Source organism: Hyalella azteca, unplaced genomic scaffold (genome assembly GCF_000764305.2).
Source record: "Hyalella azteca isolate HAZT.00-mixed unplaced genomic scaffold, Hazt_2.0.2 contig7319, whole genome shotgun sequence".
NCBI classification, from domain to species: domain Eukaryota; kingdom Metazoa; phylum Arthropoda; class Malacostraca; order Amphipoda; family Hyalellidae; genus Hyalella; species Hyalella azteca.
In genome coordinates this window covers 53,677-78,278 of record NW_025937447.1, presented here as the reverse complement: position 1 = coordinate 78,278, position 24,602 = coordinate 53,677, and the positions used below count along the sequence as shown (strand labels likewise).

General features: G+C 37.1%; 2 protein-coding genes across 2 annotated transcripts in view; both read right to left on the bottom strand.

Moving 5' to 3' along the window:
• LOC108680814 overlaps positions 1-19,777 on the bottom strand; it is a 28,120-nt gene extending 8,343 nt beyond the window's left edge. Inside the window, 20 exon segments of the mRNA XM_047881206.1 lie at positions 877-1,000; positions 1,893-2,049; positions 2,850-2,957; positions 3,369-3,442; positions 4,331-4,445; positions 5,043-5,128; positions 5,414-5,571; positions 7,673-7,831; positions 8,869-8,997; positions 9,568-9,618; positions 9,804-9,973; positions 11,319-11,434; positions 12,831-12,919; positions 13,390-13,528; positions 13,861-13,974; positions 14,678-14,764; positions 15,331-15,720; positions 16,235-17,289; positions 18,890-19,031; positions 19,649-19,777. Coding sequence (XP_047737162.1) covers positions 877-1,000; positions 1,893-2,049; positions 2,850-2,957; positions 3,369-3,442; positions 4,331-4,445; positions 5,043-5,128; positions 5,414-5,571; positions 7,673-7,831; positions 8,869-8,997; positions 9,568-9,618; positions 9,804-9,973; positions 11,319-11,434; positions 12,831-12,919; positions 13,390-13,528; positions 13,861-13,974; positions 14,678-14,764; positions 15,331-15,720; positions 16,235-17,289; positions 18,890-19,031; positions 19,649-19,723 — 3,538 coding nt within the window. The 5' untranslated portion in view covers positions 19,724-19,777.
• Positions 19,778-21,735: 1,958 nt separating this feature from the next.
• LOC108680819 (peroxisomal biogenesis factor 3-like) lies at positions 21,736-24,488 on the bottom strand. Its single transcript, XM_018169732.2, has one exon. The coding sequence runs from the start codon at positions 24,208-24,210 to the stop codon at positions 22,924-22,926; it is 1,287 nt and encodes a 428-aa protein (XP_018025221.1). The 5' UTR covers positions 24,211-24,488; the 3' UTR covers positions 21,736-22,923.
• Positions 24,489-24,602: the final 114 nt, after the last annotated feature.

Below are 24,602 nucleotides of genomic sequence, written 5' to 3'. Positions count from 1 at the left end.
CCACATCCCCATCTGCCAAGTCCCACAGGTCGTCACACACGCCACCCCACCTGCCCGATACTGTGGGGAGGAGCATTAGGGTAGAAGTTTAAAGGAAAACCCTGATAGGTTTAGTTTTGATGAATATACATAAGATTTAAGTAGTCACTTACCAGTAGTAAAAGTTTTTCCAAGCGCCTGCGACATGTATTGAGAATCTTCGCATAGAGAAAGTGACGTTAAGGTTTACTATTATTTATTTGCAATATATGATTAGAAGCTTCAAGTATTATTTCATATATATTGTGTACGTGATCACGTTCTCTCTCTCTCCTTCGTGTATTTATTCATTAGTTGGGATCCGAGAACAATTTTGATTAAAACCAGAATATCGTACTAAACAAAGGTTCATAAGAAAAGTGATTACAAAAGGAATAAAATAAAAAATGTTACAACCATGTACAAATTATTCACTTGTTCATAAATTCTTTGGGAGAATTTCGACCTTTCTGTAAACCAATCTTGATGATCATTTAATAATTCAACAGAATTTTAAAAGTAAATGGTGCAAGATTAAATATTTCGATAAAATGAGGCTCCTTCATTTTCCAGCAACGAGAAATACAATTTCAAATAGATAGTTATCAATGAATATTCTTCCAAAGAAATATTTTTCAGCAGACATTTTCCATATCCAAAAATTTTTTATCATGATCCTGGCAATCAGTTTGCGCATATGCCCAATTTTCGAAGCCCGTTTCAACAACCTTTAACTTCAACGCCAATTCTAAAAATTCTGCGAAATTGAGAATCAACGACAGATCTAATGGCCTAATCAACGCTGATTGCTATTATAACCGATATTATTATTAATATTATTGTTATTATATGACATACCTTTAACTTCGACGCGCCCTTCGTGCACAGTGGTGCCGTTGGCGAGCCGTACTTCGAAGTTACGGTCACCTTGGCACTGACGTTCGTCTTCACCATCTCTACAGTCACGACTGCCATCACACTCCTATTTGAATATACATTGTAATTTCTAACTGAATAACAGTATTTAAATCCACACTGAAATACTCAACTGAATTACAGTGTTCGCGTCCATATTTTAATTCGCAGCTGAATGACAGCATTTAAATTCATCGTAAATTTCAACAGAATGACGATAATCAAAAACAAATTGCAAATTCCAACTGAACTGTAGTAGTTTTAAGTAATAGGTTCCATTTTAGAAAAATACACTTTGAGAATGAAAGAATGGAGCAGTATTAAATGTTGAGTTTTGTAGAAGTAATTATTACATTAAAATAAAAACAAGCATGTACTCTCATCCTCTTTCTTAAGATTAAAGCATCGACAGGAATTTCAATATAGCGTGATCGGAAATATCGTTGAAACAGGTTTCTATAAACATTAGAGATAAGAACTCATTTCTCTGCCTGGCATCTATTTGATGTCGCCCTCTCAATGAGATTATTATTATGCTCATATACGAAGTCAATTATATTGAGTCCTACTGCAGTAAAATCTTCTCGCTTCTAGTCACCGACATTTGAGAAGACTCACCGACAACAGCCTCCCTGATGACATTTTTGAAGCTCAGAGTATAAACGCGTTCAAGAATAAACTGGACAATGCTATGCAAAATTATATGTTTAGTCTTGAAATTCCTAGCACCCTACGGAACTAGTAAAACTCCAGTGATGATGTAAACCAACGCCAGATGAAATGATTTGTGCCAGTTTTTAGATCTATATACAAGTCACGAAAAGTGACTAGTTGACACAGAAAGATCTGCTACAAAAGTCACAAGAATCGGCTACAGGCCTAAACAAACCTATTTCTTCAACGCGCAAGACGTTAGTTAAAAAAATTCACAAAATATTAATAATAATAGCTCTGCTAACCTGAGCCTGAGTGTAGCAGCGTCCATCACTGCAGCGCTTGGAGCAGTCCTGGAGCTTGTACTGCGTTCGCTCCCAGTACTGCCATCCTGCCTCCTGCACCAGCCCCCCAGCCTCCCCCGCCACACCCTCGCACAGGATGCAAGTCTCGTTCTCTGGACTGAAACGCAACACAGAGTTTAATATATTTACTTTAGAATTTTAGCACTCAACATTCGGTACTCAATAATCGACATTCGGCACTCGACATTCGGCACTCGACATTCGGCACTCGACATTCGGCACTCGACATTCGGCACTCGACATTCGGCACTCGACATTCGGCACTCGACATTCGGCACTCGACATTNCATTCTGTACTCAACATTCTGTACTCAACATTCTGTACTCAACATTCTGTACTCAACATTCTGTACTCAACATTCTGTACTCAACATTCTGTACTCAACATTCGGCACTCAACATACGGTACTCAACATTCGGTACTCAACATTCTGTACTCAACATTCTGTACTCAACATTCGGCACTCAACATACGGTACTCAACATTCGGTACTAAACATTCTAAACTCAACATTCGGTACTCACTGGTGACTGAAGGATTTTTACTCACATTATTCATTTGTGCCTCAATGGCATTGAACGCTTTATTCATTCATTACTCAATTTTCTCATGCGGTATTAATTTTAACTCGTTACTCACCGGTAATTGATGGCTTTATCCATTCGGTATTCACTATATTCACTCATTACTCACTTATGACCTTATGATGAGTTTAGGACTTCTTTCTCCAATTAAGTCACGCAGATGCGCCGCCTTCGTCGCCCTCCGTCTCCGATTCGTCGCTAGGCAGGTCACACCGCCCTCACTATATTCACTCGTTACTATAATCGCTCGTTACTCATTCGTAACTGGAAGCTTCATCCATTCATTACTCACTATATTCACTAGTTACTCACTAGTAATTAAAAGCTTTACACACGATGCTCCTGGCGTGGACGCAGCGTGAGGCGCACGTCATGAGGGGCGTGAAGAGCCACTTCTCCACCTCTCTGCTCTTCAGGCGCCTGCACCCACACAAATGTGTCATACTTTGTCTAAAAAGCTATGCACTTTTTGCCCCTTTGTGAATCAACGTGACCTAGTTTGGCTCGGCAATTGAGCGTATCAGTAATACGTGTAGAAAGTAAGTCAGTTTTTTTTACAATATGATCCATCTAATTTTGTGACTGTGGGGGTGGATTTTTAAGGTATAAATCTTGTTCGCCTAGAGGAATTTTCTACGCAATGAAAGTTTAAATTTTAATTGACGCACTTTTAATTGCTAAAATATATAGAAATATTCATAATATGTAATATGCAGAATAATGTTAAAAAAGACACATTTAGATAGAATAAAGAACATTAAAAATGATAAAGTGATAGAAGAGAAAAGAAAAAGTTAAAATAAAATATGAATAAATTTATGTTGAACTTACGAATTCTCAAGAGGATCCGAAAATTCGCTGGTGAAGTCTTTGCAGGCGACCTCATCCGCTCCCCCCGGACAGTCCTGTAACGGTCAAAAAATTGTCTTTGGAAATAAAAATCAAAATCTACTAAAAATTGTCTTTGGAAATCAAAATAAAAATCTACTAAAAAATCGACGTAAAAAATTACGAACATAACTCATTTGCGGCGTTAGCAGTAAATTTTTGAATAATACCTAGCTGGTAAACCCTACGTTTGCAATGAGTATCACTAAAATTGTCTTTGGAAATCAAACTTTGGCAAATCTACTAAAAATATCGAAGCGAAAAATTACGAACATAACTTGTTTGCGGCGTTAGCAGTTAATTTTTTAATAATTCCTGACTGGTAAACCCTACGTTGGCAATGGGTATCACTAAAATATTGATAAACCTAGCAAAACACCCACAGCAAGCACAATAACGACCACAGCAAGTTAATAATACGAAGAAAAATTTAATATCATCACTGTCTAGATCCAGAAAATATGAATTAAAGCTAAAAATATTCATTGATGAGAAAAAAAATTAAGAAACATAATCCTACACATCAGACAGTTTGAATATCCAACAGAACATGTTCTGGTCGAAATTCATCCAGTGTGCATACATAAGAATAAGTAAATGGGGCTACGATACACTGAGTTACGTATCAAGTGCGGATACATGGGGATATATTAAATTTGTATGTTTGTTAACATGCTTGGTTTAGTGGCTAATCAAAAGAGAAATTATATTTCGTTGAAGGAGATCATAACACGTAACAAAACTAAGGATACCATAACAACTTTTAATCAAATGAAGCCGATTATATTAACATGTAATCAAATAAAGGAAATTATAACAACAGATAATAGAACACGTTATTGAACGATGGATATTATAACAACAGGTAATATCACATAAGGCAATAATACATGACAAAACCTCACCTGTCTGCCGTCGCAGAGCCACTCCGCAAAAATACACGTAGAAGACCTGGGACACGTGATCTGTCCCGCAGGACACGGACCTATGGCTGCCGGGGACACTTCCTGGTCTGGACACCTGGCAAGTGTGCGATGAAATTCTCAACAATTATATACGTACGTATACTGCAATGACTGCGTTAATAGCTTATTTATGACATATTATTATTATAATCTCCAGGTTTGTTGACAGTATTTAAAGCAGAAGCTTGCTATCATTTAAAAGTCAATCTGACGCTACCAATAAAATTATTTTTTTTTTCGGACAGTAGGACCCATTAATTCCCTGAGCTTAGGGGTATTGTGCATCAGAATTTTTGCAAGAGATACCAGGTCTGGTACCTATAGTATAGATAGGCACCTTTGATATAGGCATCTCTTGATATGGGCTACTTTTGATATGGGCTACTTATGATATAGGCACCTTTCAATATTGGCACCTTTCAATATTGGCACCTTTCAATATAGGCACCTTTTGATGTAGGTAAATTTTGATACAGCTTCCCTTTGTTAGGCACCTTTTGATGTAGGCACCTTATGATATAGCCACCTTTTGATATAGGCACCGTTTGATATAGCCACATTTTGATATAGCCACCTTTTGATATAGCCACATTTTGATATAGCCACCATTCGATATAGCCACATTTTGATACAGGTTCCCTTTGCTAGGCACCTTTTTACATCGCAGTACTCGAAGACGCCAGAGGCGACGTAGCACCACGGCATGTCCTCATTGTCGAAGTTGCGGCAATAAAAGTTCTTGGGNACTTGCCTCCCTTATTGTTATTTTAGATAGATATTATTGTAACTGACACTTACCTCCCTTATTGTTATTTTAGATAGATATTATTGTAACTGACACTTACCTCCACCAGTAGTAGCAGGAATTTTTTTAATTAGATATTTTATTATCAATGGTAAAACGCCTTTTAAAATTACGGTTACGTTTCTAAATTCAATAATAACATTATTATTTCGTACCCTATGTTATAATATTAGTTATTATTGTTATTTCAGATAGATATTATTGTAGCTGACACTTACCTCCCACCAGTAGTAGTCAGCATGCGCCCTATCGTGGGTGTCAGCACTCGCAGGGAAGGTCTCCCTCAGCACGACGCACAGCGTGCTGAGGGAGTCAGCATGCAGTCCTGGGGCGCTGTACACTGCAGTGCTCGGGGTGCTGCCTGTGCTGTTCCATCCTGGGCAAATTAGGGTTGAATATTGTGTGTAATATTGTGTATATCCTTGAATAATACAAGGATAAGAATATCAGGAGGCCTTAGCCACCTGATTTTCTACCTTATTTAGCCACCTGATATTCTATAAACTACCATAACTAAATGCAAATTAGGGTTGAATATTGTGTGTAATATTGTGTAAATCCTTGATTAATACAAGGATCAGAATATCAGGTGAACTTAGATAAACTACCATAACTAAATGCAAATTAGGGTTGTATATTATGAGTAATATTGTATAAATCCTTGTTTAATACAAGGATCGGAGAATAATTAGTAGACTTTGATATAAACTACCATAACTAATTGGGGGAATCGTCTAGGCATCTGCCAAGAACTGTTACACTCGTATAGTTATTTTGGGTCTGCATGGCCACAAGATTGAAATTAGCTTCTGGTCAGACTCTTCTTTCCGACTTTAAAGTCGTCTGAGAGTATGAAAAGAGTGTGCAAAACCTATTCATACAGAGCTTTCAAGCTGCATAGAGGCTGCCTTTCAAACTCTGAGCCGAAGCGGATATGAGCGGCTGATTTACGTGATCCGATTCCTAAATAATTTAACTCAGTACTCACTGCAGTGAGTGACAGAGAGCGCATTTTCTCGTCGACGAAAACTTGAGGTCACGACGGACGGACAGACATGACGAGCACAATAGCGCCTTTTTTCCATAAATGAGAAAATGCGATAAAAATAGGAGCGGGTCCGACACCTAATAAAGTTGCATCCTTATCTAAATTTTCAAGGAATTTAAAAGCAAAGAAAACGCCAAGAAAATTCACCATATCGATATTGAAAACGTTTCGGAGTCCAGCTCCATCATCAGTTTGACTAAACTAAAAATGAATAAAATCACTTTAAAAGTCAAAATTCAAAGACAGACATAAAACCTAAACAAGACCTAACATTATATCGAAATAAACAGGACTAGTTATNGACAACCCAACAGACAGAACAATAGAATTTATTAGATAAGTTATTATTTTGGTTAGTAGAAGCTCGAAATTCTTTCTCAATTTAAAATTAAACAATGGAAATTTTCTGACTTCCACTGAAGCAAAGGCATATTTCCAGAGGCATATTTGATTCAAAGTTATCCTCATTATGAAAAAGTTAGAACCAAAAAATTTTAAAATGTGGTCACATTAAAATAATTTTGACGTACTGAGCAAAAAATGTAAATAAATTCAGTTTTTAGCGCATTTCCTCATTTAAGGAAAAAATGCACTATTGTGCTCGCCATGTCCGTCCGTCTGTCTGTCTGTCCGTCCGTCTGTCCGTGATCTCAAGTTTTCGTCGACGAGAAAATGCGCTCTGTCACTCACTGCAGTGAGTACTGAGTTATATTTTTTGTTTTGCGAGAGAGAAAAAACTTGCTGGAATTACATCATTTTTATATAACTTGAAGATTAGGGATTTAAAGAAAAACATATTTTAAAAACTAGCTTTAAAAAAATTTCAAGACTTAGTTGTAAATATCAAATGCAGATAATGTCCGGGATAAAAACCTAAATCTTAATAAGTATTTATGGTTCGACCCATCTAATTTGTAAGCACTTTTAACCTATGAACACATGTTAACCGCCAGGAATCATGCTGTCTTTTCCATCATAAAATCAGCTAATTGAAAATTTTCCGTAGAAATTAACTTATCTTAACATAATAAATCAGCTACTTGAAAATCTTTCGGAATAAATTAACTTAGTTTACATAATAAATCAGCAAATTGAAAATCTTTCGGAAGAAAGTAACTTACGTTTAATAATATATCAGCTAATTGAAAATATTCCGGAAGAAACTAATTTATATTTACATAATAAATCAGCTTATTTAAAATATTTCTGTAAAAGCAAGATATGTTACGTAATAAATCATATAATTGAAGATATTTCGGAAGATTTAAAATATTTCACGTAATAAATCAGCTAATTGCAAATATTTCGGAAGTAAGACAATATTTCACGTAATAAATCAGCTAATTGAAAATATTTCGGAAAGAAGCAAAATATTTCACGTGATAAATCAGCTAATTGAAAATATTCCGAAGAAAATAATATATTTCACGTGCCTGCGATCGGATCGTTACGAGGTTGAGGCCGCGTTCGTCGCAGAAATCTTTGGCGCGCGTGTGGTCCAAAACAACCGGTTTCCCGGCCCCTAAAACCGCGTCAGCGCCGACGCTGTCCACGCTTCTGCGTGAGCGTGAACCGGAATTTCGGTTCTCTAAAAATAAAATAAAAAATTGAATAAGAAACATTGCTGACAGAACGTTTCTTTCTTTGGAAAAACGTGTCGGAGTTCAGCTCCATCGTCAGTTGAAAATCCTAGAACACAAGTGCAATCGAAAAGTAAAATAAAATTTTTATATTGAAGAAAAATGATTATTGAAATGATTATACATGATTGTAATGGTTACTTTTTTGGCTATTTTGAAATTCTGATGGGTATTCTATAAATTACCTTGTAAACTACAAATTTCCCCAACTTCCATTTAATTACTATATGATTAATTTTGTGGCTGATAATAATAAAAATCATAACAATAATCACAATAATATTCATAATAATGATCATAATATAATCACAATAATATTAATAATGGTAACTGCCATTCGGTAGCTACTCAAGATTATCGCGAAATATTTTGATTGAGAGCTTTACTTAGTTTCGCGAACTTAGAACTTCTAAAGTTTACCACGAGTTGTTAAGAAATCAAACAAAATATGATGGTTCAATAGATTAAAAAATCATGACATTATTCTCCTTAACAATATTGATAGGTGTTAATATGCAATACCAATACAAATCTTCAAGAAAAAAGGTCAATATGAAAAGAGAGACAAGGTAAACGATTAGAAATTGAATACGAAACAGAGAAGAAACATTCAGTAACAAGAAGATTATATAAAATATCCGAATATATATATACCAATAACAAATCCGAGTATATTTTTGGAGCATTAAAATTCCATAAAATATGTATACTTAAATCTTCCATGTATAAAGTAATGAATGAGCCTTGCGAAGTCTTCACCTATAGATACAATATATTAGATAGTCCAAAATGCTCTTATATAGATCATTTCAATAACTTTCTCGTATAGATACTTTTAAATAAAGGTCCACAATAAAGGTCCATAAAGTAAATAAAGTAAAATAATAATTTACTAATGAATTAAATTATAATACAATTTTTACACACATGTACAAAAATGTTTACACACATGTACAACAATTTTTACACAAGTTTATAAGTTTACCTGTACGGCGACCGCGTGCAGAGATGCTTGTGTTGAGGTGCACGGCAGAGGAGATGTAATAACATTTGTCCCCCCACCGCACCCCCCCGGGGGCACACTCGGAGAAGGGGTTAGGGGTGCACCGAACCCCTGACAAGAACATGTTAGGGCAAATTTGTAACGTTGTTGTGTCAAGAACATGTTGGTGCACGTTTGTAACGTTGTTGTGACAAGAACATGTTGGTGCACATTTGTAACGTTGTTGTGACAAGAACATGTTGGTGCACATTTGTAACGTTGTTGTGACAAGAACATGTTGGTGCACGTTTGTAACGTTGTTGTGACAAGAACATGTTGGTGCACGTTTGTAACGTTGTTGTGNAAGTGTACGTGATAAATAATTTTTGCTCTAAGAAGGTTATTTTCTTGGAATATTTTTCATTTATGATAAAACTAGCTATTTCTAGCAGGTACAAATCCATCGAATAGTATTGTATAGTAATATTACTATATTAAACAATATCCGATGACTCAATACAAATAACAATACACTCTTAGGAAGATATAACTAATATATTATTTTTAGTTACTATTTTCACCACGAATTAAGATTTAGTCTGCAACAAATCCTGCAGAAAAGAACTACTTCTGCCCAACACTACTAACATTTTAATATTTAGATCAAAGCCAGTCTTTTACATATAGATTTTTCTCACTTACCCGCAACGGCTAGCTCAAGATCATAGGCTTTTGTTTCGGCGTTGTTTTTATATTTTTAATATATTTTATATTTATATTATATATATATATATTTTTTTTTTCAACACTGACCCGCAACGACTAGCTCAAGATCATAGGCTTTTGATTCGGCGTTGTGTTTATATTTTTTATATATTTTACATTTATATGTTTTTATATATTTTATATATATATATATTTTTTTTTTCAACACTGACCCGCAACGGCTAGCTCAAGATCATAGGCTTTTGTTTCGGCGTTGTTGCGCTGGTCTCTGGGGCACTGGTGCAGTGATGGCTCAGTGCCGGTGCAGTTAGGACGCGTTACGAGCACCGGCATGTCTGGCACAAGCCCGAACATGCGGCCCTGCGAGACCGAGGACGAACCTCTGTAAAAATATGGAGGATCATAACTATTTCATTTGAAAAATGTTTGATTTTACTGATAATGACTCTGTAAAAAATGTGGAGGGCAATAACTATTTCATTTGAAAAATGTTTGATTTTACTGATAATGACTCTGTAAAAAATATGGAGGACAATGACTATTTTATTTGTAAAATGTTTGATTTTACTGATGATGACTCTGTAAAAAATATGGAGGACAATGACTATTTCATTTGTAAAATGTTTGATTTTACTGATGATGACTCTGTAAAAAATATGGAGGACAATGACTATTTCATTTGTAAAATGTTTGATTTTACTGATGATGACTCTGTAAAAAATATGGAGGACAATGACTATTTCATTTGTAAAATGTTTGATTTTACTGATAATGACTCAGTAAAAAATGTGGAGGGTCATAACTATTTCATTTGTAAAATGTTTGATTTTACTGATAATGACTCAGTAAAAAATGTGGAGGACAATGACTATTTTATTTGTAAAATGTTTGATTTTACTGATAATGACTCTGTAAAAAATGCGGTGGCTCATAACTATTTCATTTGTAAAATGTTTGATTTTACTGATAATGACTCGGCAAAAAATGTGGAGATATATAGTTATTTTACCTACAAATTTTTTTATTTTATTGATAACCACTTGCAATTGATGAGATTTATAGTTATTTCTTCGTAAAATTCTTGATTGGAGTGAAGACAAGCCTTTATAAATGATACCGAGATATATGCCTATTGTACCTGTACGAGTTAAATGGTTGATCAGACTGATTGGAACCTGCAGCAAATGTCAATTAATTAATTTATTGTAAGCAATTAATTTTATGTACTTTATTATTCAACGCACTATTAGATTAAGACGAACTAGACCGATAGATATAATATTATAATATAATAAGCGATCTATAGTAATTTCAAAATTAAATAATTACTTAGTCATTGAATTGTTGTTTGAAAATGTGTCGATCAAAATATGTTAGTAGATTCAAAAATTTAAAATTATTCAATCTCGAAAAAATAAAAAGCTCACACGATTCAAAAGACCACCAAGATGGAATCACTGGTAAGTTCGGTCGAAATTGGAACCTTGTAGGGAGTTTTAGCATAATAAATCTGCACTTTAAAAATAATTTATTATTTAAAATATTCTTCAAAATCAAATATAAATAGTTCATGAGGGTATAATATTAGATTTATAGAATAACTAGCTATTGAAAGGGAAAATATATGTTAGAAAACAAAAATGAAAGCCAAAAATAGAAAATTAATATGAAGAGTAAAGCTTATAATAGAGAATTTGAATGACAATTAAAAATGAAGGATCACGCACCTCAGAAAACCGAGTTGTTTGCATATGACGTCACCGTCTGCACGCGTCCAGCCATCAGGCTCATCAGCCACCAGGCCCCAGCCATGTGGCTGGCCATCACTGGCTGGCTTACGTAACTAAATAAAAATAAAATGAGTTAAAAAAGCCAGCCACCGTTAACAGAAAAATATTTTCGTTATAATCAACCCGCGGTCCGATAACAATACGTGTACTTATTTCGCCGATCTAGAAAGGGAAAGCTATTTGCTTCACTTCAACCATGAATTTAAATATCAAAATATCAACACACAATTAGAGCATTTAGAGGCCTGATGTATATTTTAATGACATTCAAAAAATTAAAATTAATTTTCAAACATTCAAAAAACATTTTCAAAAAATCGCACAAAATCTGAGCAACTTTAGTGAACGAAAATTAAAATATTTTTGTCTTCAATGTTCAAATTCGCATTCTTTTTTGCTAAAGAAATAGCTTTAATGCATATTTTTACATATAAATAAGAGGTTCTAAATCGCTAAGTTATGGGATGTTTGATGTAATTTTTCTAAGAAATTTCCTTGACGTGACCTCGACCATGTAGCGCTTAATATATTATTGTGAATCATGGTTGAATTAATATTTATTAATATGAATTTATTAATTAGCATTAATTCAACCATGATTGTGAATGATCTTGTCAAGGAGATGTTGCTCTAATTGCTCTGTGATATTATTGCCATGGCTGATGTTATACTAAATACAGGTTTAAAATTTGGATTATTTGTTCATATTGTTAAATTTCATTATAATATCATAATTGTGTTCGCTCTTTTAGGCAGGTTTTTTCAAACGAGTTTATGTTCATTTTTAGTTTGGCCTCAAACTTCGAGTCTGAAATTTCGATAATTAATTTCCGATATGCGACCTAAACGGTACATTTTTAAACTAAATTTAAACGAACGGTACATTTTTTTAATTCAAATTTAAAGTACCGCGCAGGTTAAGCCAGTCAGAAATCAACGTTGCACGAAGAAGTCTTGTCAACCTGCCATATAATGTGAAATAACGTTCAATAAATAAAATTTAATAAATATTAAACCAATAACTCGTATCAGGCCGTAAATGAGTCAGAATGTAACGCTTCACAAAACTATTCAGACGTATTATGTTTACCTGACGCATCATGTAAAATGTCTTAAATAAATATAACTAAATAAACATTAAACCAATAACTAGTATCAGGAGTAAATAAGACAGAATATAACTCTGCACAAAATTCTTCAGACGTATTATATTTACCTGACGCATCAGGTAAAATATCTTAAATAAATATAACTAAATGAACAATAAACCAATTACTTGTATCAGGAGTAAATAAACCAGAATATAACGCTGCACAAAACTGTTCAGACGCTATGTTATGTTAAACTGTTGTTTACCTGACGCATCAGGTAAAATAACGTAAATAAGAATAACTAAATAATAATTAAACCAATAACTCGTATCAGAAGTAAATGAGCCAGAATTTAGACCTGGACGTAGCCTGCCCATGGGACGCTACCGCCACGCAGTCGGACGTCCTGGCCGGTGGGCGGGGCGATGACCACGTATGGAGTAGCGCCTGCGGTTGAGGCGGACAACCAATGTCGTTAGAGGAAGTTTAGTCAGAACTGAAATTAAGCCTTTATTCACGGATAGTTCTGCCGTTTTCAATGTTATTTGCATTTCCATACGAATTACTACATACTTTGTAAAAAAATAATAAAAATTTAATCATCCCTGGCACCGGTAGTTGGCTGATGATTCAAATGCCATTGTGTGTCGTAGTAATCGTAGTAAAAATGATCGTTCAAAGTAGGATGTGTACCATGAGAAAGAACTGAAATGAAAAAGTGTCAATACAATACATTTTGTCGTGAGTATCTATAAAAACAACTAGGCGATACCAAAATCCTTTCCTAAAGAGGTAATCCAGAGCCTATATGACCTATTGTTATCCCATAACTCAACTCACTACCTAGGTCACCCATTTCTCAACTCCCTACATAGTTACACAGCTCCAGTCAAGAATGTCCCTTGGGTTGGACTCACCCACGACGACCCTGGCTGTAGGGCACACTACCCTGCCCGGCCAGTCGCAGGTCCCAGTGGCGCCGTTGAAAAGCAGCGTTGGGGGGCAAGACTGCAGGTGGGGACGGTTCCTGAAGCAGTTCACGAACTTGCGACAGTCCTGAGGTCACCAGTGAGAAATTCATACTACAATTTCCTGGTGTTAATTTAGATGCATTGTAAATATTTCATTGTCATTTAGAATGTGCAACTGCCAAGGTTCCGACCGGACGGTTGTAAGGAATATTATTACGAATTAATACACGAAATGAATCGTCTTCAATACAAGAAAGTTATTGCTCTAATACGACAAGTAGAGAGATGAGTTAACCAATCAAATAAGTCCTACTGCGAAATCGGCACGAGTCGTTCATAAGAAATGAGTCGTACAGAAAAAAAGATCAGTCGAGGAAAGAAACATTATCAGGTCTAATAATCACTATAAACACGCACCTTAACGTAAGGAAATTGACCATTAGGTCTTGGGCAAATGGTTCGAGATTGTAAGCCGAATTTTTTCAGAATCCTCTTGCCTTTGTCGGTGGCCCTCGCTGCACCCCAGTTCACCTGGAGGTTTATTGAATAAAAATTAAAAGCAACGATAGTAATGCTATGAAGAACATGATACCGATAAGGGATAAATTTTATAAAATGAAAAAATGAGAAAGGGAACTTACGAGACAATTCACTAGTACGATTGACAAAGATGTTAACATTATATTGGCAAACGCATTAAAAAATAAAACATAGCTCCCAGATAATAAAAGACTCGCTACCTTCCCATTTTAACAAGGCATATTGTATCACCGAACAATACACTCATTCTTGGCATCGAAAAAGACGACAGAAAAATCAGGGGCCTTTACTACTGTAATACAAGCCTGGTTGCTAGAAACAACATTCCGACGATTATTTAAGGTGACAGGTCACGCCTTTTGAGGCATGTGATTTATAGTCATTATAGAACTAAAATTTGCACAGTATCTCTAATTGCGCGAATATTTTTCATACCCTCCCAGTCAGCCATCACTTCTGCCACAAAACCGGTAGTTTTACGGGATTTGTTAAGGCTACGTCTGCCAAAAACGCGATGAATAAAATGTTAGGGTCATAGTGGCAATTCCATAACGTGTTCAATGCAATCTAGTTTAACAATTATTTAGGTGCACCAACAACAACAACAACGACAAAGAACACCAAAAATACTGGCTGAACCTTCAATTACCAAGAATTATTAAAACTACGAGTTTTCTCTTGGTTCTTAATTTACCTCATCGACGACATCAGTGACGGAGTTAGCTATAGACCCTGCCGTCTCCAGCAGAACGTTCACAGCTGAAGAAGTGGCATCACTCGCCTGTACAACAATTTTCAAAAATTTATTTGAAATCTTCGAACTGCGGTGCAAATAATAGTGGAGCTGGAAATTGTACGTTTTACACAATAATTCGTGTCATAATGATTTAGTTAGCATCACTCAACTACCGCTTGTGATTCATAATCATTTCGCCTTTCGTTCTGGCGTTGCGAATAGATAGACCTTTAATTCTATACTATTGTTTTTTTACTATGAAGCAATCCTTATTACAGTTAAATTTTGATTTTCATATCAATTTCAAACTTATTACCAACCCTCCTGAAAATCATTGCAAACATAAATACCATCGTTGGTGGTTAGTAACCAATATTAGGCTGTGTTATAGCGGTTACAGTTAGGAGTTAGCATAAAAAGCAAATGTCAACCGGCATTAAAATTGGTAGATTTTAATGGAAGTAAGATTTCAAATAAGTTCTGAAACACTCTAGAATGCATCGCTTGGACCAGGTCAGCAAGATTTCCAAGTTAAACGCACTCCAATGTCTTCTCTGCATAAAGATTAGGACGATGATATATCTAAATCTCAAGCAGGTCAGTAAATTCACCTTGTCAAATATCGAGTCAATTACGCTGGTACTCCCTCCTCTGCCATGTCGTCCTTGCGGCTGAACCCGGTCATAGTTCTTCCCGAACGGCCACCAGGAATATGCTTCTGTCGTCGAAGGTCGCTGCGTTTGCGTATTTAGTCTTGGAGAAAAATCAAACGCATTTCCTGCTGACGGAGAAACTGCATTTGACAAAACACTACCCCCAGAATTCACTCGTGACGGGTTAACAATAGATACTGCTGGATTGTTTGCAGACGCTGCTGCGTTGCTACAGTCGACGTTGGCAGGCCAATCACATATCGAGAGAATGGGGTTGAAAACCGTGCCAGGTCCACAGTCTCGAACGAACAATCGACCATGAGCACATTGCAGGTATTTGTTGCACTCCTGTACGAGAGGAAAACGAACAGTGTTTGAGACGCCGCAATGAAAGTTTAATTAATCTAAACATGAGATGTGTAGCTTACCGGTCTTAGTACACGAAATGGGAAATGTATTTTATGTTTTAAATTGTAAATAACTAAGGAGTTGCGTTCCGCTGGAAACGTTCTTGTAATAATAGCGGTTTCAGCGTTGATTAAGCCGTTAGACTTGCCGCCGATTCTTAACTTCGTAGAACATTCACAGCTTGTTGAGGCCTCGAACACACAACTCACTGCTCAAATTTTGCTGTGCTTGACCGCCCGGCCTCATCGCAGATTCTAACAAGAACTCGCACAGAGCTTTGATCGAACACGCACCTCTCTGCTTGAATCCTGGTACGCGGAACTGTAACCACTGGGACACCCCTTTAAGAATTATATTTAGAAGTTCTTTATTTGTATGTCAATTCCTGCAAAAACAAGTAATTAATGATAGGCATTATTGATTATGGTATAGTTAGATTAGATTAGCTTCTCACCTTAGGATGCGGAAAAAGGCCATTGGGTGCAGGGCATGCAAGAGGTGGCGGAACTTCTTGACGATTCGTTCCATCCTGGCCTCTACCATGGCCTCTTCCTTCTCTTTGACCTGGTGTTGAACTAATCGATCCGTCAACTCTCTTTCGATTTGATTTTCGACTACCTCCAGCTCCAAGGGCCACTGTTTCTTGACTCGACGATGAATCAAATGCAGAATTCGATTGGTATATACTCGAGTCTGATTCAGAATTAGCATTGTAAGGTTCGTATCCCTCTGATGTGATGTCTACAAACGTGTTCCGATCACGGTTATACACAATTGAAGGTCGTGATTCATCCGGGTTGTATTGGAAAGTACGACCTCTATTAACATTGACGTTCTGGTTTGAGCCGGAAGTTCGAAACCCATTGCTGTTTTGAACAATTGAGGATCCTGTAAAGTTTCGGTATGCAGTTTTGTTTGGGTTAGGTCCATACTGACCTTGATTTCTTTCCCAAATGCTGCTGTATGGTCGATCTCGTGTGTCAGCACCATAGTTTCTATTTTCATTTCTATTGATACGATTATTTCCACTAAATCTTTCATCAATATCACTATCATAATTATTAGATAAACGATCGACTTCACTTGGTTTATCATTATCATAGACGTTATTCTGAGCATAATTTTCCTCTGGCCCTGAACCGCTGTCGTCAAAACTCCGTCCACTTCCAGCTCTTTGAGGTTGGGTCTCACCTGCATGGTCACTGCTCAACTTTCTATCCTCATGGATAATCGTATCTCTTGAACTCCCGTACAAATCAGTTGGAGGTAAATTAGTGTCACTGAACTCGCCTGTGTTTGCAACAGCTTCTTCTTGTCCAGTCCCCAATTGAGGGTACATACCCATATTTCGATTAGAATTTACGCTGGAGAAAGTAGAGTTTCTGTTGAGGAGACTGCCATGTACTTGACTATACCCGGACACGACAATGGGACCTGAAGATCGACCCGATGAGAGCTCGTCTAAACCAAAAATATTTTCGCGATGCAACTGCTCTCGCGGCACCATACCTGTTTATTAAAAAAACGAGTTAATTTTCACATATTATATTACATGACAACGCGAAAAAAAATTTTTTTGTTTGCATCAGGTCTATAAAAAGTTTGACCACTGAATATATTTACATACGTATAGTTCATTCACATTTATTGGGATTGCATTCTATGCAGACATTAAAATAAACAATATGCTCAACTATAATGTCAATTTATTTAAATTTCCCGAAATTCCCGAATAAAATTCCCGAAAAAATTTATTTAAATTCCCGAATAAATTTCAGTGCGAGGAAATACACAAGATTATGGCTGATACTAATGTTCAGAGGAAGGACTTTCGTTGCGTCTAAAAAATTAACATAACCCCGTAAAGATTTGAAGGGGCAGGAACATAGCATGCTAGTCCTTGGTTGCAATAAATGTGCACTTAATGTTTTATTTCATAAGAAATCGTGCACAGTTGGTTATGTCCAATATGATATAGGTTCTGTCGTACGTGTTTTCTTGCTGATTTTATTCGCATTGGTTGCGTTCACACTAATGTGTCTCTCTCCACATAATTCATCATTAAGCATTTATTAAATTTACTTATTTCTTGAGATTGGGAACTATTCTATACATGGCGCAGCTATTGGTTAATTACCTAATTCCGAAACTACTAAACCAACATAATTGACAAGTTGACATTTTTACATCACTGCGCAAGTGTAATATTAATTTATTTCCAGCATTTGGTGAAGATTTAACACATTTGAGTTATTATCTGATAATTACTTAACTTAAAATCCACTTAACACACATACCCAAAATTATTAGTCACCGCGAAACAGGATCCAAGATCATTTGGGGTAGCTATCGGCCATTTACCTGATTCAGAACCGACTAAACCCACATACTTTACTTTTTCACCTTCACTGCGCAGTTGTAAAATTAGTTTAACTCTCGAGTAAGGTGCATATCCAACTCATTTGGATCAGATTCATTTAATTACCAAATTCACATTCGCGAAACCGACATACTTTACTTTTCACCTTCACTGCGCAGTTGTAAATAGTTTAACTCTCGAGTAAGGTGGATATCCAACTTATTAGGAGCAGATTCCTTTAATTACCCAATTCAAATTCGCGGAACCCACATACATGAGATTTTTTACCATCATTGCGCAATTGTAAAATTAATAGCGTTCCTTTCTTGATTTTCGGTCAGTCATTGCCGATCAGCTGATACAAATACATCTATTCTCTACCTATCCCCTATTTGGTGATAGCTAAAGCTAAATTTTCCATTGAAGCTATTTTCTATTCAGCAATATTTAGATATATTCTACTTTATTTATCATAATATCACCTTTTCTATCTCGATCATCGTAAAAAAAGTGGCAGCCGTAGTGTAGAGACCAAAAGTAGTAGCCGTCGAGTGCACATACTCGTATTTCACATCAAGTCATTGCATTTTATTCAAGGATAGCTCATTTTTACAACAATCCCCGCTCCCTCCGCCTGTACTAGAACAATATGAGGCGGCCGTACCTCGTCTATCACGGCCATCGTACACCACAAGAGGCGGCCGTGCCTCGTCTATCACGGCCATCGTACACCACAAGAGGCGGCCGTACCTCGTCTATCACGGCCATCGTACACCACAAGAGGCGGCCGTGGAGTACTGGGGTCGTCGTAGCCGTGTACGTCCACGGGCTTCAGGTCTTCCTTCTGCTTTATTTTGGGCGAGCGTGTGGTCGACACTCGGTGGTCCAAAATCTGACAGAAATAATAACCTATTACAGAAACGGAATTTGAGGATTATTATCAGGCCAATATTTGCGAATAAATGCCAAGCATAAATTTAAGAATAAATATCAAGTCAAAATCTAAAAACAATTATTATCGATTTATTTTATCTGAAGTGATGCACAACCGTACACATGCTGTTAGACTTTTAGCAGAATTTATCGCTAAAATTCCAATTCTCTAATAAAATTATAATACGATTAAATCAGAGATGAAAACTACCAACCGTCACTGTTAATATAAGCGAACGAATTGTGGTAGTGTTGTTAGAGCATTTTTTTTACAAAATTTTTTATTCAATTGTACATTTTATAGACGGTTCACGGCTAAAATTTGATTCTTGAGGGTAGTCTTCAAGTTTTATTTCGTAATGATTTTCATGGCCCGTTTAAATACTTATAAGGATTCTCGACAAGTATTGAGTTTTCTCAACTTCGTAAATTAGCAACGTTTAGCTGAGGCCAACTTATGTCAGTTGAAGATGCACCTACTACATTAAGTCATGCTCTATTTACAGAACATTTTCGAGCTGCAAGTTCATATTACAAAGTTATTAATTAGGCGTTTCGTACTGATATTTTACTCACGCTTTCGGCCGGTAAGGTGCAGTAGAAGAATATTACGCAGCAAGGAAGGTAAATATCCATTCCGTGTTTAACCATGGCGTTACTATTGCACGAACTCTATACTAGATATACATACATGTCACGCTGAAGGTGAACCAAATTTTATAAGATTTTTGATGCATAAATCATATCACAAAGATCCGTCGAATGTTATGTAAGAAAATTACAGCTTCGTTTGCAACACTAATATTTAGACTCGAGACTATGGCGAATGTTTGAAATATAATATTTTGCAGAAATAAGGAAATGCCAGGCTCAAGGTGATGATATTTCCACCGATTTGAATGTAGGTTATGATCTTGAATGATGAAACATGATCTCATTTCCTCACTCAGTAGTCGGTCCTACACACAAAGCAATATATAGCCGATCATCCACACATCGAGCACAAATTAACTGAATTTCGACAGCATCAAGCGGTGCAGAGGAAAAGCTCGAAGTTAAAAAAAGTCGAATTGCCTCAATTTCCTAATACGAATGGTATATTAAATTTTAGAATAACGGTTCTTTCAACATAAACTCAATGGAACGGGCCCCTAATTTCCTCAGATGCATTTGAAGATTTAATGGTTTAAATTATTGATAAACACTACGATCGCTTGTGCCTAACTTCTCCAGAATAAAGGGGACTAAAAAGTGTGTAGGCACCGACACTCCCAGGAGCGTCACTAGGATTCATGGACAGAGGAGGATCCTTTATGTATTTATTTATGATATATACAATTATTTAGGGAGGTAAATATTTCAAGGAGGCTGAAGATCCCATATATTAGACCTAGAGCCTGGGCACGGAGATATCACCACAGATCGGTACTGAGTGAGGCACTGTAAGCCTTAGTCACTCGTTGCACTCACTGCACAGGAAGCGCATTATCAATTCCCTTTGTGCTTTACTAGCGATGACTCGAGTTAAGTAGACACGAGTGACGTGCAATGAGTGCTGCCGGACTCTGAGAATGAAATTATTATTCAAATGAGATATTTAGAATAGAATAGAAGTGTCGGCGTTGAAGACATAGGTCCATGGCCTGTTGCCGATTCTTGAACTTTTCGTGACTTGATTCACAAGGGATCCGGCCTTTGGAACCCGATCTTTCCATAACTGACGATTGATTGAGATAGCTGGACTTATTGCCTGCTCCGTAATTTGTCGTATACTATATTATTTAGGGCCTTTAAGTAATTTTTTTTAGAGCTATTGACTGCAGAGCGAATTGGCGGTCGAAATTTTCGTAGCTATCGTTCAATTAAGTGCTGCTGAAAGTAGGGTCATAAATTGCTCGTATGCATTGATGAATTTTCGTCATTAACCGATATATCAGTTAGAAGTAAAGCATCTTTCCGGGATTGGAAATTATCAACTTTGCATTGTTCTACTCCGAATTAAAAGCTTTAGATCCTTGCAGTGTGGTCTATAGCCCACCGATATCGTGCATCATCAGTCGAGTACGACTCTTTTTCGCGGAATTCCAGCAAAGCGGAAACGCAGGAAACTGAGATCCGAGTGAAATGACGAGTTTTCAAGAGCAAGGGAAGGAAATTTTCGGGAGGGAGGGAAGGAAATTTTCCTTACGATTGTTTTAACAGCGCGTTTATGCGATCTTAGTGCTGCGGGGACGGCGGAGAACAAGTGCGATCTTCAAACGTCATTGGAGGCACCAGGAATTAAAGACGTCGACAAGGTGCAGTCAAAATTTAATCGGATGAATATATGGTTTAGGATTTTTTTCGTGGTTGAAACGATTTTGGCCAGGTTTGAAATCACCACTTTTCAATTGTACCTTATCTAAAGTCCACGTGAATCAATACAACATTGCACAGGACAGGACTCGAAAAACGGGGCATTTAATTAAAGACTCTAATTGAGCCATACTGAGAGGAAAGAGAATGACGGCAGATGAACGACTCTTTAAATATTAGAACGATAGGCTATTCAAATATTATTCCACTCGAAAGAGAAATCTACTCCCATAAATGGGTGAATGGTCAATAACGATCATTTATACATACGTGATACGCAAAACGAGGGTAAAAAACAGTCCGTGATGTTTAAACAGAGGAATCATTTTATTTTACAATCCGAAGACCCCAAATAAGTAACAGTTTGAAAGTAATCGAGAACGCCGAGCATCATTCGCTACAAGCTTATAAATCTCTACCCATACAACTGAACTCTTGTGAAAAATTATATTGTCCCACAAGTGACCGTAACAATGCTGGTAAAAGCAGAAGAAAAACCCGCGAAAAAAACAAAACAGAACACGAAAATTTTCTTCTGTAAAATTTAGCATCATCAACGTCTTACAGGTAAACAAAACCTCAGACAGAAAAAAGATTGCTCAAAAACTTTAGTGAGGCGCTTTTTATCGAGAAAATTATTATCACTGTAAAAATACAAAATTAAGGAGTGCACAGAAGTGGCGCAAATAAAGCTCAGACTTTCAGGTCAATATTTCAGGAGAACATAAGAAAATTCAATAGCGAATGTATGGAGAAATAAGGATGGATTTTAATAGCATTTGCATTTACTTTACAAATTACGCAATTTATTGAGAGTTGTGCGAATATTTCACCGAACAGGCAATGATTGAGACAATGGCAGTAGAAGGGGCACCGGAAGTAATTTGGCATTTCCTTCAGGAAAAGCAACCATCCGCCACAATCTGAGAGGTAATAACATAAAGAGAAGTGCCTTAGGTTTCTTACCTAACCTTTGTGAAAGCTTGTTCAACATTAAAAACCAGCTTTTTTATTCAATTCAATTAGAGAGATCAAAGTTCATAGATGTGTTCTAGCTAATTCCCAGGCGTCCACGTAACTACGATTTATACCGAAATAATGTTACCTGGAACCAAATCAACACTTCATTAGGCTAACACCAAAAACTTTGTGTAAATCCCATTTATAACAGAATAATGCATATTTATAGAAATTCAAGCTCATCACCCTTACATCATAAGAAAAAAAAAGTACTGAACACTTTCCACAAAATTCGTAAGTTAAATTAAGTCAAACCGAACCCAGACCATTTAATCCAACTTAGTAATAGTCGCAATCTTCAAATACATCGAGTTCCCTTATATCTCATTTTGGACGCAAAATTTGCTATTCTGCACGAAAAAAGTTTCCACAGTAATAAGTGGTTTCCACAAGAAATATCGCCAAGTCTCTGTGGTTCATTCCTCAACATTTGTTGGAAATTTATGTCAGGAAGATAGATATCACAATAGCATTGATCAAGTGGCAGGACGCGCAGCCGTGAGCACGAGCGCATCATAGACGCTAAAAGCAAGAGCTTCTAATTGGCTGCATGCGACGAGTCGGTGGTAAAGGGTGCAGACGTCAGCTGATATGCCGTTGGCTGGAGGGTTGGGAAGAGCAACATGGAGTAACCCACTCAGTACAGGCACAAGCTTTGCAACAACACAGCTGGGTACGTCGGTATACACTTCTCTATTACGAACAAAATCAGGGTTTGGACTGGAGCTACTGAGAGAGCAAGCACCAGGTTCGCTTGAGAGTGTCAACGAATCTTCCTTCGGTTTTTCATGCGAGTTCGATAATTCATCTTTGGACTTTTTTGGAGACAGAGCCTCTTCGTCGCTCTGATTAACAATTGCTACCGCGGGCTTGTGTTGTTCAGAATCAGTAAAACACGATGAGAAATAAAAAGCCGCGATTTCATCAAGAAAGAAACTGACGCCTACTTGGGACAGTGCATTGACGACGTCATTGAAGTCATCCGTGTTCAGGATATCAACGGTTGTCAGGTACATTTTCCTGAGCTGTTCTTGGTAATCGGGATTATGATGAATAGGGTCAGGCTCTGGAAGATATCGACTCCATGGCAATATGGATAAGGGTATTTTTCCATCAGATTTCTCTTCACTAGCTTCCCTGTCATTAGTGACGGCCAATGAGATCTCTTGCAGGACGACTTCAAGCTGCGTTAAGGTAAGTTTCCGCGTAAGGGGTAAGGGTGAGATTGTCTTGGAAGCTACGGCCATAATTTTCTCAACAAGGCCTGGAAGCTTTTCCTCAACAAGCCCTTGTAAGGTGGCGAGGAACCTTGTCTGGACTTCTTCAGGAGTGTCGTCATCGATTGTGGTGGCAGCTAGCACGGTCAAGAGGACATGGGACACGGCGGCAGTGATTGCCGAGCACACAACAGTGCAGAGAACCCGACCAAATCCCACAAGCTTGAGCTGTTCCCAATACTCGCGCTTTCTCTCTGGATTGCTCTTGATGGCGCGAATGAACACATCCGAGTCTAGCTCCAAGTCAAGAACTTTTCTTATGTTGGGAAGCAATTGGTAGAAAGACAAGCGCGTGGTATCCAGTGTGCGCTCGTAGTGCTGCTTGCGACGCTTTTGTTCGACAAGCTTACGTGTCTCGTCTTCCTGCCATTGACGAAGCCTCCACTCGGCCAACTTGCTGGCCAATATGGCACCTCCAACTGTCACGCCGGCCCACATGAACTTTCGCCGGTGGCGGTACAAAAAACCGCGTAGTGATGAAAACATCTTATAGAACGTCTTGTTCTCTAGTGCAAAACAGTCCAACCTAATTTAAAATACACAAAGTAGCAATTTCTTCAACGAGTCAGCCTGACCAGTAGCTTGAAAAATTGTTCACAGTTCTTTTTCTTAGTAATCCAATATCAAATTACCTTTTTGAAATAAACTAATAATTCACTCTGTTTTCACCGAAATAGAACTCACAATCTGCTCATTGAGGATTCCATTAGTCTTTTATACACAGCTAACAATATCCTCGCACTACATGCAGAGTTGTTCTACGAAAACTCAACTAATCCCATGAGCTCTGGCCGTCAGAGGAGGCGGACTGAGCAGCAAGTGAAGTTATTCTGTTAGCCATAAAGTTGGAGGTGTCGATAAAGCGGTCAACACAGTTG